We start from the raw sequence: 12,034 nt of genomic DNA, 5'->3' as shown, positions 1-12,034 counted from the left end.
ATATTGGGGATTTAGTTCAGGGGCACTCTACCACTGAGTTAACACCCCCAGCTCTTCTTTATTGTATCTTGAGATATGGTCTTGTTAAGATGCTGAGACTGGCTTCAAACTTGTGATTCTCCTGTCTCAGCCTCCTGATTTGCTGGGGTTATAGGTGTGTGCTACTTTGCCTGGTTTAAATTTTGTTTGAGACTACAGGCTTCCTCAGTTGCCCAGGCTGTCCTCAAACTTGTGATCCTCCTGTCTCAGCCTCCTGGGATTATAGACTTGTGCCATCATTCCTAGTAAAGTAAATTATCTCTTATTTGCAACCATGAATATAAAAAACTGAAAATATTTTTGCTTAAACTGTTGATTATATACAGAAGTATGATGTGAGTAAAGTTTTATGGTAAAACCGATAATAGTGCTGTCAGCTTTATTCAGTGAACATTTCAATAATTGCCTTGTATTTCCTGGTATTATAGAGACTATGAAGGTGAAATAGCTTAGATGTTTGTAAATTTGTAAAGAAGACAATGCATATAAACCTGTCATAGAAAACCTATGTATTTTTTCCCATACTGGGGATTGAACCTAGGGGTGCTTTAGTGCTGAGCTACATCTCTAGCTCTTTTTATTTTTAAATTTATTTATTTATTTATTTTGGTACTGAGGATTGAACTCATGGGCACTTTACATTGAGCTACATCCCCAGACCTTTTAATTTTTATTTTGAGTCAGGGTCTTACTAAGTTGTTGAGGCTGACCTCGAATTTGTGATCCTCCTATGTCAGCCTCTTGAGTTGCTGGGATTATAGGCATTTGCCATTGTGCCTGGCTTTATTTATTTGTTTTTGGTACTGGGGATTGAACCTGGGGTGCTTTACCACTGATCCACATCCCCAGCCCTTTTTATTTTTTAGTTTGAGATAAGAGTCTTGCTAAGTTGCTTAGGGTCTCACTAAGTTGCTAAGGTTGATTTTCAATTTGTAATCCTCTGCTTCTGAAGTAACCCTCCCAAGTGACCATCCTAAGTAACCATCCTGAGTCTTTGGGATTACATGTGTGCGCCTTTGTGCCCAGCTTTGTTTTTTATTTTTGAGACCAGGTCTTGCTAAGTTATTTAGACTAGCCTTGAAATTGCAGTTCTCCTGTCTGAGCCTTCTGGGTTGCTGGGATTACAGGCACGCACCACTATGCCTCACTTGAAAACATTAATTTGTTGAATATCTTCAGAGTAATGGCTCTATCCTTGACTAGAAATATAAAGGACATACTAATAAGGAACTCAAATCTTAGATATGCAAACACATGGTTATAATAGATAAAGTAAGCAGTATGTGAGCATTTAAGAGGGTAATGGGGAAATCATTTTTGTAGAAAGTGATGTCTGAGTGGTCTTGAAAGGGGAGTAGCATGAGAAAGTACATTCCAAGTAGAGGAGATCAACATGTGCAGAGATAATTGAGATAAGGTAGAGAGGATGCCATGTTCAAGGAACTGTTACAGTTTATTATGACTGTAGGATAGGCTATACTAGCAGAGAGAGGTAAGGGACTAGCACATAAATGACAGTGTTATATCAGCAAAGGAGTTTGAATTTAATCCTGAAAAAAAAATTTTTTTTGAGGTACTAGGGATTGAACTCAGAGGACCACTGAGCAACATCCCCAACCCTTTTTTATATTTTATTAGAGACAGGGTCTCACTGAGCTGCTTAGGGTCTCGCTAAGTTGCTAAGGCTGCCTTTGAACTCGCAATCCTCATGCTTCAGACGTCTGAGCCTCTGGGATTACAGGTGTGTGCCACCGCACCTGGCTTCATCCTGAAGATTTTAAGCAGATCAAATTGCATTTTAGAGAGATGGCTCTTGTAGCAGTTTGGAGATTTAATTGGAGGGAGCAAGACTGGGGGTGTCTGTAAATGCTGTTCTAGTAGCATTATTGATCAGTGAATACCTGAACTAAGGCTATAGTAGAATGGAGAGAATTAGAGGAGCTCAAGAGCCAGCAAGCATTATCAGAATGATGAGGTATGAAGTTTAAGAGGGGAAGAGTAGCCAAGGATGATTCCAGGTTTCTATAGGCAAGTTTCTATGGGCAGCTGAGTGTATGGTAACCACTTATTGTAATTGGGAATCCTAGAGGAGTTGTAATTTTTTTTCTTTTGGTGCTGGGCATCAAACACGGGGCCTTGTACATACTAAACCTGAGTTCTGCTACTGAGCTACCTACACTCTCAGCCCTATAGTTTGGTTTTTAGAAAGAGGATTTAAAGCTAATAGAGAAGTTAGAGATAATAGGTTTAGTTTTGGACACTTTCATGGCAAGGTACCTGAGGGACATCCAACAACAGATGTTCAGGTACTTTGATTAAAAAAAGAGTCAAACTCAGTAAAGTTGTCAGGTTGGAAAGAATGATTGTGAGTCATTAGTATCTAAGAGATTGTTGAAATCATGGGTCACCCAGGGAGGCAAAGAAAAAAGCAGAGGTTTGAAGGTCAGTGATGCAAAGGAAGTGGCTGAAATGAGAAAATGGAATCTTGAAAACCAGAGTTTCCAAGGAAGAAGTCACCAGCATCTGTGTTTTCTAGAGTTAAAGATGAGACTTGAAAGTGTTGGATTTACAGTAAGTAAGGTGTCTAGCTGGTAGCCATTGGTAAGGGCAATGTTGAGCAGGATGGTAAAGCATAAACCAAATTACGGTAGGTTGAGAGTGAGAATGGAATAGGAAATCTTAGTACTCTTGTGAGAGGTTTGACTATTGAGAAAAGATAAGGACAACAACTAGATAAGTCAGGTCAAGAGGGGAGTAGTTGAATAAATACTGTAGAAAATATGAACAAATTGAAAATAGGAACATTAAAGGAAGAGAATGGTTGGGAGGATGCTATGGTTCCTAGAAGAGGGTTTTTTTTTTTGGTTGTTGTTTTGGGGTGGTACTGGTTATTGTACGCTTAACACTGAGTTATATCCCCATCCCTTTTTATTGTTTTTTTTTTTTTTTAATTTTGAGACAGAATCTAGTTTAGTTGCCTAGGCTCACCTCAAACTTGCGATGCTCCTACCTTAGTCTGCCAAATTATTGAGATTACCCGTGTGTTCCATTGTGCCTGACTATAAGAGGGTTTTTTTGTTTTTTATTTTTTTACGATGAACTTCAGCTTATGTGTGGAGTAGAGTAGACTTTTCTCTCTTGAGATGATTTCAGGAAAGGCTGAGAGAGGGTGTGTGTGTGTGTGTGTGTGTATGTATGTGTTCGAAATAAAAAAAAACTGGGGCCATAAAGGACGGAAGATTGAATATTGCTGATGGACAACTAGTCCAATTTATCAGAATCTTTAGGTTTATAAATGAATGGTGAGGGAAAAATAAGAGTTGAACTTGGTAATGGAAATATTGAATGCTGTGCTGTAGGATTTGGTTCTTTCAGACCTTAAAGTACTGGAAGCCATCTTTATTTATTTATTTTTTTAGAAGTAGTTGGACACAAACCTTTATTTTATTTACTTATTTTTATGTGATGCTGAGGATCGAACCCAAGGCCTCTCAAGTGCTAGACGAGCACTCTACCACTGAGCCATAATCCCAGCCCCCCATTTATGCTTTTGATCTTAGTAGTTATAGAATCAGAGAAGCTGTGTTTTAGAAGGAGAGTTCTGAAGTACTGTGGATGGTGGATTGGAGGAGGGGAAAAATTCTTTTTCTTCTGAGTAACCTCTTAGTTACCCTCCAGAAACGCTGGAGCGGAATCACTCCTATTGTGCTGATGTATTGCTGCTAGGGGAGGGGCCCTGTCCTCCTTTTTGTTAACTTAAACAAAGCTGTTTCCACCCCCTCTCCTTCCAGTTAAAGAGGACTTCAAGGCTTGGGTACTTTTTATTGCCCTTCACTGCAATAAATAATAAGCTATCTTTGCCCTCTAGATACTTAAAGGCAGAAGCAACTGTTTATTAAGAATATAAGTCATAGAAATGCGGTGAGATGGTATTTGAAGACTCGGTCTTCTGGTTTCAGGTGAAATACTGTCTCTCTAAAGAAGGTTAAGATTGATCACTACTGTAATATTAATAGCCAGCAAATGTTGAAAGCACTGCCTAATGAAAAACCAGCAAGGATTCATACTAATGAATCAATTCAGTTATCTAAGCATTTCCCTAGACTACCTCAAGTAAAAATCTACGCCTAGTTTAATACGTTCTCTTAATATTTGAGTGTTAAGGAATTTGTTAAAGTTACTGGCGTGAGATACATAGGTAATGATTCTGTGATTTTTTTTTTAACTTGCAGGATACAATATGGTTAGTTATATTGTTACCGAGTATGGGTTAACTCTTTGAAATTAGTATGAATGATAGAAGAGTATATATTAAATAAGTGGATAATTTGGTGGCCTAACTAAGGTATAGCACATAGGATACTCCTTTAATAAAAATGATTTACTTATTTTTTTATAATTTGTCAATGGACTTTATTTATTTATATGGGTGCCGAGAATCGAACCCAGTGCCTCACACATGCTAGGCAAGCACTCTTCCATTGAGCCACAATCCCAGCCTGGCTTACTTATTTTTGAGATGCATTATGATAAATTTGTTTTGCTAATTTATTCTGTTAACTTCATTTTCTTTTCAGTTTCCTTTTATGTGAAATTATTTTGTAATCCTCTGTTCTTGTCTTCCTATGGGTCTCTTTTTTTTTGTTTTTCTACTTATTCTGTTTGTGTGGTTTTTTTTCCCCCAGTTCCAGTTCAGTTCTCCTAAATTTTGTTTTCCTTCAAACCTTTTCTTTTAAACTTGTATTATAATGCTTCAGATAGTTTATTTTTTATTTTTTTAAGAGAGAATTTTATTATTTATTATTATTATTATTATTATTTTTTTAGTTTTCGGCGGACACAACATCTTTGTTTGTATGTGGTGCTGAGGATCGAACCCAGGCTGCACACATGCCAGGCGAGCGCGCTACCGCTTGAGCCACATCCCCAGCCCCTGCTTCAGATAGTTTAAACTAATAGATGACATAAAACTGATTTTTTGGCTCTATATTAGGCTAGTACTTTCCTATTTGACTTTCCTTTGGTAGTAAACACCTCAGGATAGGCTGTGAGAAGATTATCTTGGATTCATAATGTTTGGAGGAGAATTCAGAATTCATGGAGAAGAAGCTGGGCACAGTGGCACTTGTGTAATTCCAGCTACTTGGGAGGTTGAGGCAGGCAAATTGAAAGTTTAAGACCAGTGTGAGCAACTTTGTGAGACTACTGTGTCAAAATAAAAAGGGTTGGGATGTAGCTCAGTGGTGTGGTGCTCTTGGGTTCGGTTCCATTCCTAAAACAGGTGTGGGGAGATCTGTGGAGGATGACCTGGCATGGTGGCAAACTGCTGTAATGCCAGTGACTTGGAAGACTGAGGCAGGAGGAATACAAGTTTGAGGGCAGCCCAGGCAATTTAACAAGACCCTGTCCAAAAATAAAAAGGGATAGGGATGTAGTTTAGTGGTATACAGCTTGCCTAACATGCTCAAGGGCCTGGGCTTGACCCCCAGTCCCCACCCCTCCATCCCCACAACCACACACATACACATGAAAGAAAGAAAATAGGAAAGAATACATGAATTGAGGATATAGGTCACTAGTAGAGCTTGCCTATCATGTGCTATGACCACAAAAAACTAAAAAAAAATAAAATAAAATTTTGCCGAGGATTCACTTCCTCTAGTTTCCAAATGGTTTCTCTACCCAGCAAATCAGTATGACCTGGTAATTTGTTAGAAATATATTCATTCTTATTTCCACTCCAGAATAGAAAGTATGATGGGGCCCAGCTGTTTGTTTTAACAAGTCCTCCAGATGATTTTGATGCATGGTAAAGTTATATCCCATACTGTGGTATACACTCAAAGAAAGAGACCTCTTGCTTGATTTGTAGTGAACCAGTGTTTGGGAGAATAATTGACTTAGGACCCTTTTTGCTTGCCTGGCAGAGAAAATAAATGTTCTTTGTATGCTCATGTATAGATTTTGTACCCTGAGGGCAAGGAATGGATACTCATAAATGAGTAATTGAAATTGCATGTAAGAGCTTTTATTTTGAAATTTACTTTTCTTTCAGGAGGCAAAACCTTCAACTGAGGATTTGGGGGATAAGAAAGAAGGAGAATACATTAAACTCAAAGTAATTGGACAGGTGAGTTTCATTATTTTTCTCCTTTGACTCTCTCTTCCAACATGTATGTAATTTCTCTCACAGGAAAAATAAAGGTTTAAGTAAGGCACATTTATTTAAAAATGGCATTTTCATTTACTGTACATGCATCTTTTGGAGGTAGAAGAAGCAGATACTGTATTTTAAAATTATTTTGCTAGGCAGGTTTAGACTACCTTATGTGTTAGTCAGCTTTTTGTTGTTGTGAACAAAACACTTGACAAGGACAAGTAAGAAGGTTTATTTTGGCTCCCATTTCAGACGTTCAGTCCAGGGTCACTGACTCTATTGCTCTGGGCCCAAGGTGAGGCAGAACATCGTGGTAGAACATCAGGGCATGGTGGATGAGCACTTCTCCTCTCATCTCAGCCAGGAAATGGAGATAAAGGGACTGGGACCACAGGGCAGATGAACCCTTACAGTGTACACTCCTAGTGACCTTAGGAATGGATCCATTAGATTAATTACAGCTCTGACAGTCCAAACATTTAACCTCCAAGTATCCTTGCACTAACATAGACAGGAGCTTTTGGGGGGACGCCTCATATTTTAATTTCTCCAAATGGAAATTTACTGTTGACTCTTATGCTTCAGGGGCAAATACAATGAATATCATTAAATGGTAATTCTAGGGCTACCCTTAAACAAAAGAACCTGTCAGCCCTTTTCCTAATCCCACCTCCACACTTTGGCCTCTTCCGGCACCTCATTTCCTTGGACTCTAGTCTGCATCTTATTGATTCTTTCTGAGGTGTTAGTTATGGTAAGCTGAAAACTGTTGGAGGATGAATATTCATAGTTTCTCCATAGTTACTTTTTCTTCTTTAAAGGACAAAAGACAGAATTGGTGGCATTGTGGAGTCTTCTGATCAGATTGTACCAGTTCCCCACTTGTTTGGGAGATTATCAATCTTTAAATTTTGTGTCAGTGTGATAGGTAAAACATTTTTGTTATTTCTCCATTTTCCTAATTATCAGTCAGGTATAATTTTTTTTTGTCTTCTATGTTTTGTTCTTATTGTGTATTCATAGACGTGCATTTATGAAGGAACACATTCTTCCATGTACATACTTAGATTGACCATTTTAACACCTAAGACAGATATCTTTGTTTTATTAAGTTTCTTTTGTAATGGATATAAAACACCTTTGAGGATGATTCCAGTATTTTATAAAACCTTTTAGAAATGCTAAGAAGAATATCTTGGTGGAAAAAAATAAAGATGATTGGTTTATGTTTCTATTTATATTACATGTATAATTAAATAATTTGGTTCAAACAAGTAAATAGTTTATAAAAAGAGGGTAATTGTTTTTCTTTTATCTTCATAGGATAGCAGTGAGATTCACTTCAAAGTGAAAATGACAACACATCTCAAGAAACTCAAAGAATCATACTGTCAAAGACAGGTTTGTAAATTATGGTATTGACTACAATGGTTTGCCCTATTTTTTTTTTTTTTAAACTAAAGGTTGTCAAAAGACAAAATGATCTGTTTTATTATTGTCACCTTAGGAACTCAAGGAAAGCACTCTAATTTTATCATACTCTGTTTAATTTCCTTTTTCCTCTTGTGGCCTATTTTTAAAAGTTTGAATTCATAAGATGCCAACTCGTTTGAAAACTTAACTCTGTTGTAAAGATATATCAAGTGAATGCTTCTATCTTGATGGCTTACTAGTTATATAACAAGAAAGGCAAGTAATTTTTGGTGATTTCTATGACATTTCTCTGTGCTTCTAATCATCAATGTTTAGCTAAATGTTAAATTTAAGTAATAATATTGTTAGTATATTATCTTTTTACATAGGACTAACATTACTATATGCTGCTGATTCCATCCATATTTTCAACACCAAGGAATTTTCTTTTTAAAAGAAAACCTGGGGGGGAGCTGGGGTTGTGGCTCAGTGATAGAGTGCTCGCCTCACACGTGAGAGACCCTGGGTTCAATCCTCATCACCACATAAAAATAAATAAACAAAGGTATTGTGTCAATGTATGACTAAAAAAATATTTAAAAAAAAAAAAAAGAAAGAAAACCTGGGGTCTGAGGATGTTACGCAGCGGTAGAGCACTTGCCTACCATGTGTGAAGTTCTGTGTTTGACCCCAGCACTGCAAACAAAACAAATAAAAAATCTGCATGAAAGTCTACTTAATTTATTAATACCAAATCCTCATGGATTTTGGTTTTCATGAATTACATCATTAGAACAATAACTAATTCCTTTAACCTACCTGATTCATATTTGGGCTATGCCACTGCTTTTGCCTTCATTAGTAAAGGATATTATAGTAACACCTCACAAAGATAAATTGAGATAGCCTACAAAAAGTCCTTAACACGATGCCTAAAAATGCTTAATAAATGTTATTTATTATTATCCTTGTTAGTAAAATAGTTTTTAGTAAATATAGTTGAAATTAAATAGGAGATAACTAAGCTTTACTTCTAAATGAAGTTATGATTTAAAATAATTTACAAGAAATATGTTTAATCAGTGTCTTAAGTTGAATTTTAAAAAATATTTAATTGTATTACATGATATCAATTCAGGTATTGTAGGGCTTTTTTTTTAAGGTACTAGAAATAGAACCCAGGCATGCTTTACCACTGAACCACATCATCCCCAGCCCTTTTTTATTTTTGGTTTTGAGATAGGGTATTTCTATGATGCTGACTGAGGCTGGCTTGACACTTGTGATCCTACTGCCTCAGCCTCCCAAGTTATTGGGATTACAGGCATGCGCCACTGCATCTGGCTGTAGAGCGCTTTCTTAATTTAAATATTTGTGTATTTTTCTGATACTGAGAATTAAAGCCAAGGCTTTGCACATGCTAGGCAAGCGTTGTGCCCCTGAGCTACATAGTCTGTAGGTTTTTTTTTTTTTTTTTTTGGTGTGGGCAGTACCGAAGATTGAAGCCACGGGCACAATACCACTAAGCTACATTCTCAGCTTCTTTTATTACTTTTACTTTGAGATAGGGTCCCTCTAAATTGTTGAGATTGGCCTTGAATTTGTGATCCTCCTGCCTCAACCTCTTTTAGCTGGGATTGCAGGCATGTGCCACAATGCCTGGATCGCCTTGTAGGTTTTTCTTTAGAAGGTTTACTTTAAACAATTAAAATTTTTAATTTAGATAGAATTTTTGTATCAGAAGTCAGAGACTAGTTGTTAAGATTAGTAAAACAGCCGGGTGCAGTGGTGTATGCCTGTACTCCCAGCAGCTTGGAAGGCTAAGGCAAAAGGATCCTGAGTTCAACACCAGCCTCAGCAAAGGCAAGGTGCTCTAAGCAACTCAGACCCTGACTCTAAATAAAATAGAAAATAGGGCTGGGGATGTGGCTCTGTGTTCAATCCCCACTATCCCTTTGCCCCTACAAAAAAATAAAAACAGTAAAACAATATATACCATTGTATCTCTTGTTATAGCTTTTAATTAGTAAGTTCAGTAAAATTTTATTAATTGGGTCCCAACTAATTTACATTTGTAATAATTTTGATGTGAGCTAAAACTGAGGTAGAATTTACTCATATTTATTGAATAATCATGTACATGATACTATAAGTACCTAAGAAAAATGTATTTAATCTTTGTAACAATTGAAGATAATTCATATAGTTTCTTTTACCTCATCTATAGGGAATTGATTTTTGAGGAAAAACAGTGCAAAGTAAAGAGGTAAACCAAAGCTTAAGTGAAAACTAAAAATTGACCCCAAAGTTCAAGGTGCTAGGTTTTGGGAGAAAATTATAACATTAGTAGGATCTTTGCCAAGCTTCAGAGTAACTTTACAGTCTTTAGAAAAACTTTTTATACTTAGTTATAGACGCTTGGTAATTTTTCCCTTAGCTTAATGATATACAAGAAACAGGAAATTGCATTTATCTGAACTGTGCAACACTTACCTGTGAGTGGAAAGTCATAAACTTCTTTTTTCTTTTTCTTTCTTTTTGGCATCACTGGGGATTGAACCCAGCAGTGCTCTACCACTCGTACTTTTTATTTTTTAAAATAAGGTCTTGCTAAGTTGCCAAGCCTGGTCTCAAACTTTTAATCCCCTTACCTCAACTTCCTGAGTCACTGGGATTACAGACATGTGCCACTGTGTCCAACCTGTAAATTTATTATTTATTGAATTATTTTATCATTTTTCTTTTATAGATTGGTGGTTTCTACGGAAACTTTTTTTTGGGGGGAGGGGAAATGCTGTTGGTTGAACACAGAGCTTTTCACATTACTGGGCACACACTCTGTCACTGAGCTATATATAATCCCAAAGCCCTGTAGGAACTTTTTTGATTCTATTATAAGGTAATTAAAAAAAAAATTCTGTGAATCAAAGAATATTCTGCTTTTGTCACCCACTTTATTATTTTATATAACCTTGGAAGGAATTTAAATCAAATGAAAGGTAAGTTTTCATGGTCTCATATACTTATGTAATAGTGCATATTAACAAATAGTTTTAATTTCTTTGGGTATTTTGGGATAGTGTTTAAATACCCACAGTGAAAATCTTAATATTAGATATTGAGCAAAACTGTCGTAATAGTTTTGAACTAACTAAAAGATTCTTGATTTGTATTTACTTTCAGTTACTTCCCTTTAAATGAGACACCTCTCCCCTTTTAGCTATTACTGTTCAGTAAGTGATCAGAAAAAAATATATAATCAATACGTTTTATGATATTTGAAGTGCCATCTATGCCATTGTAGGTTCTTCTTAGCTTATCTGGCTGGCTAGCTGTTGTGCTCTTGATAAATTCCTATGATTTAATCTATTTAAAACCAAGTTTGCTTGTATTGTTGGAAGCTGTTGAGGATCTCATCTAATTTCTGATTTTGTTTTATGCTAGCTCATGGGTTTTAAGGGGAAAATGAATAGAATAGTGGTCAAGAGCACAGACTTAGAAGATTTAGGCTAAAGTTCCTAGCAGACTATGTTTTCTCCAAGCCTTAAGTTTTCCTAGTTATAAAATGAATATGAAGAACATTTTTGATTATGTGTATAAAGTATTTGGTATAGGAATAGACTAGCAGATAGTTGGTACTCAGTGTATGGTATTATGATTGAATTAGCTGTGTAGTTTTAAATTCTGTTGTAGCTTATTTAAGGCTTTCATACTTGCTTTTTGTGGATCAAAGTTCGTATTATTTCTTCTGAGGTTTGTTTGTGTATATGTACATATATATACTTTTTCCTTTTTTTTTTTTTTTTAACCTTTTTAGGGAGTTCCAATGAATTCACTCAGGTTTCTCTTTGAAGGTCAGAGAATTGCTGATAATCATACTCCAAAAGAAGTGAGTATAATTTCTTTTTTTTAATTAAAAAAAAATTTTGTAGTTGGGATGAACATCATGCCTTTATTTTGTTTATTTTTATGTGATGCTAAGGCTCGAACCCAGTGCTTTACCCATTGCTAGGCAAGAACTCTTTCACTGAGCTACGAGTATAATTTCTTCCTCAATTAAAAATTAAAAAGTTTTTTGAATGATTTGGTATACTGGTATTAAATTGTTCTTTTCTTAAGTATCCTCCAATTTAAGTGGTATATCATTTGTCAGAGAGGAAAAATAATCTTTTGGGTGCCAATAAAGGAACTAGGCACTTTCAGGTACATGCCTGAAATTCTAGGCTGAGGCAGGAGGATCACAAGTCCAAAGCTACATGGGCAACTTGGCTAGATTCTATCTCAAAATAAAAAATTAAAGAGGATAGTGCAGGAGATATAGCTCAGTATAGTTCTTGCCTCACATGCACAAGACCCTGGGTTCAATCCCCAGCACCACAAAAAAAAAAAAAAAACAGGATAAAGCTCAGTGTTAGATCACCCCCT

The 12,034-nt window shown here is 36.2% G+C and overlaps 1 protein-coding gene across 2 annotated transcripts in view; it reads left to right on the top strand.

Annotated features, from left to right (window-relative positions):
• Sumo1 (small ubiquitin like modifier 1) overlaps positions 1 to 12,034 on the top strand; it is a 31,442-nt gene that overhangs the window by 10,997 nt on the left and 8,411 nt on the right. For both annotated transcript variants that reach the window (XM_058578152.1, XM_046463064.2), the window contains exons 2-4: positions 6,095 to 6,169; positions 7,520 to 7,597; positions 11,427 to 11,498. In XM_058578152.1, the coding sequence (XP_058434135.1) occupies positions 6,095 to 6,169; positions 7,520 to 7,597; positions 11,427 to 11,498 (225 nt within the window). The remainder of the gene's footprint in view (positions 1 to 6,094; positions 6,170 to 7,519; positions 7,598 to 11,426; positions 11,499 to 12,034) is intronic.

The sequence above is a fragment of the Marmota monax genome, unplaced genomic scaffold (genome assembly GCF_021218885.2).
Source record: "Marmota monax isolate L192 unplaced genomic scaffold, Marmota_monax_Labrador192_F-V1.1 WCK01_AAM20220418_F8-fsc00095, whole genome shotgun sequence".
Taxonomy (NCBI): domain Eukaryota; kingdom Metazoa; phylum Chordata; class Mammalia; order Rodentia; family Sciuridae; genus Marmota; species Marmota monax.
Note: the sequence above shows the minus strand (reverse complement) of the source record. Positions and strands in the feature narration are given on the sequence as shown.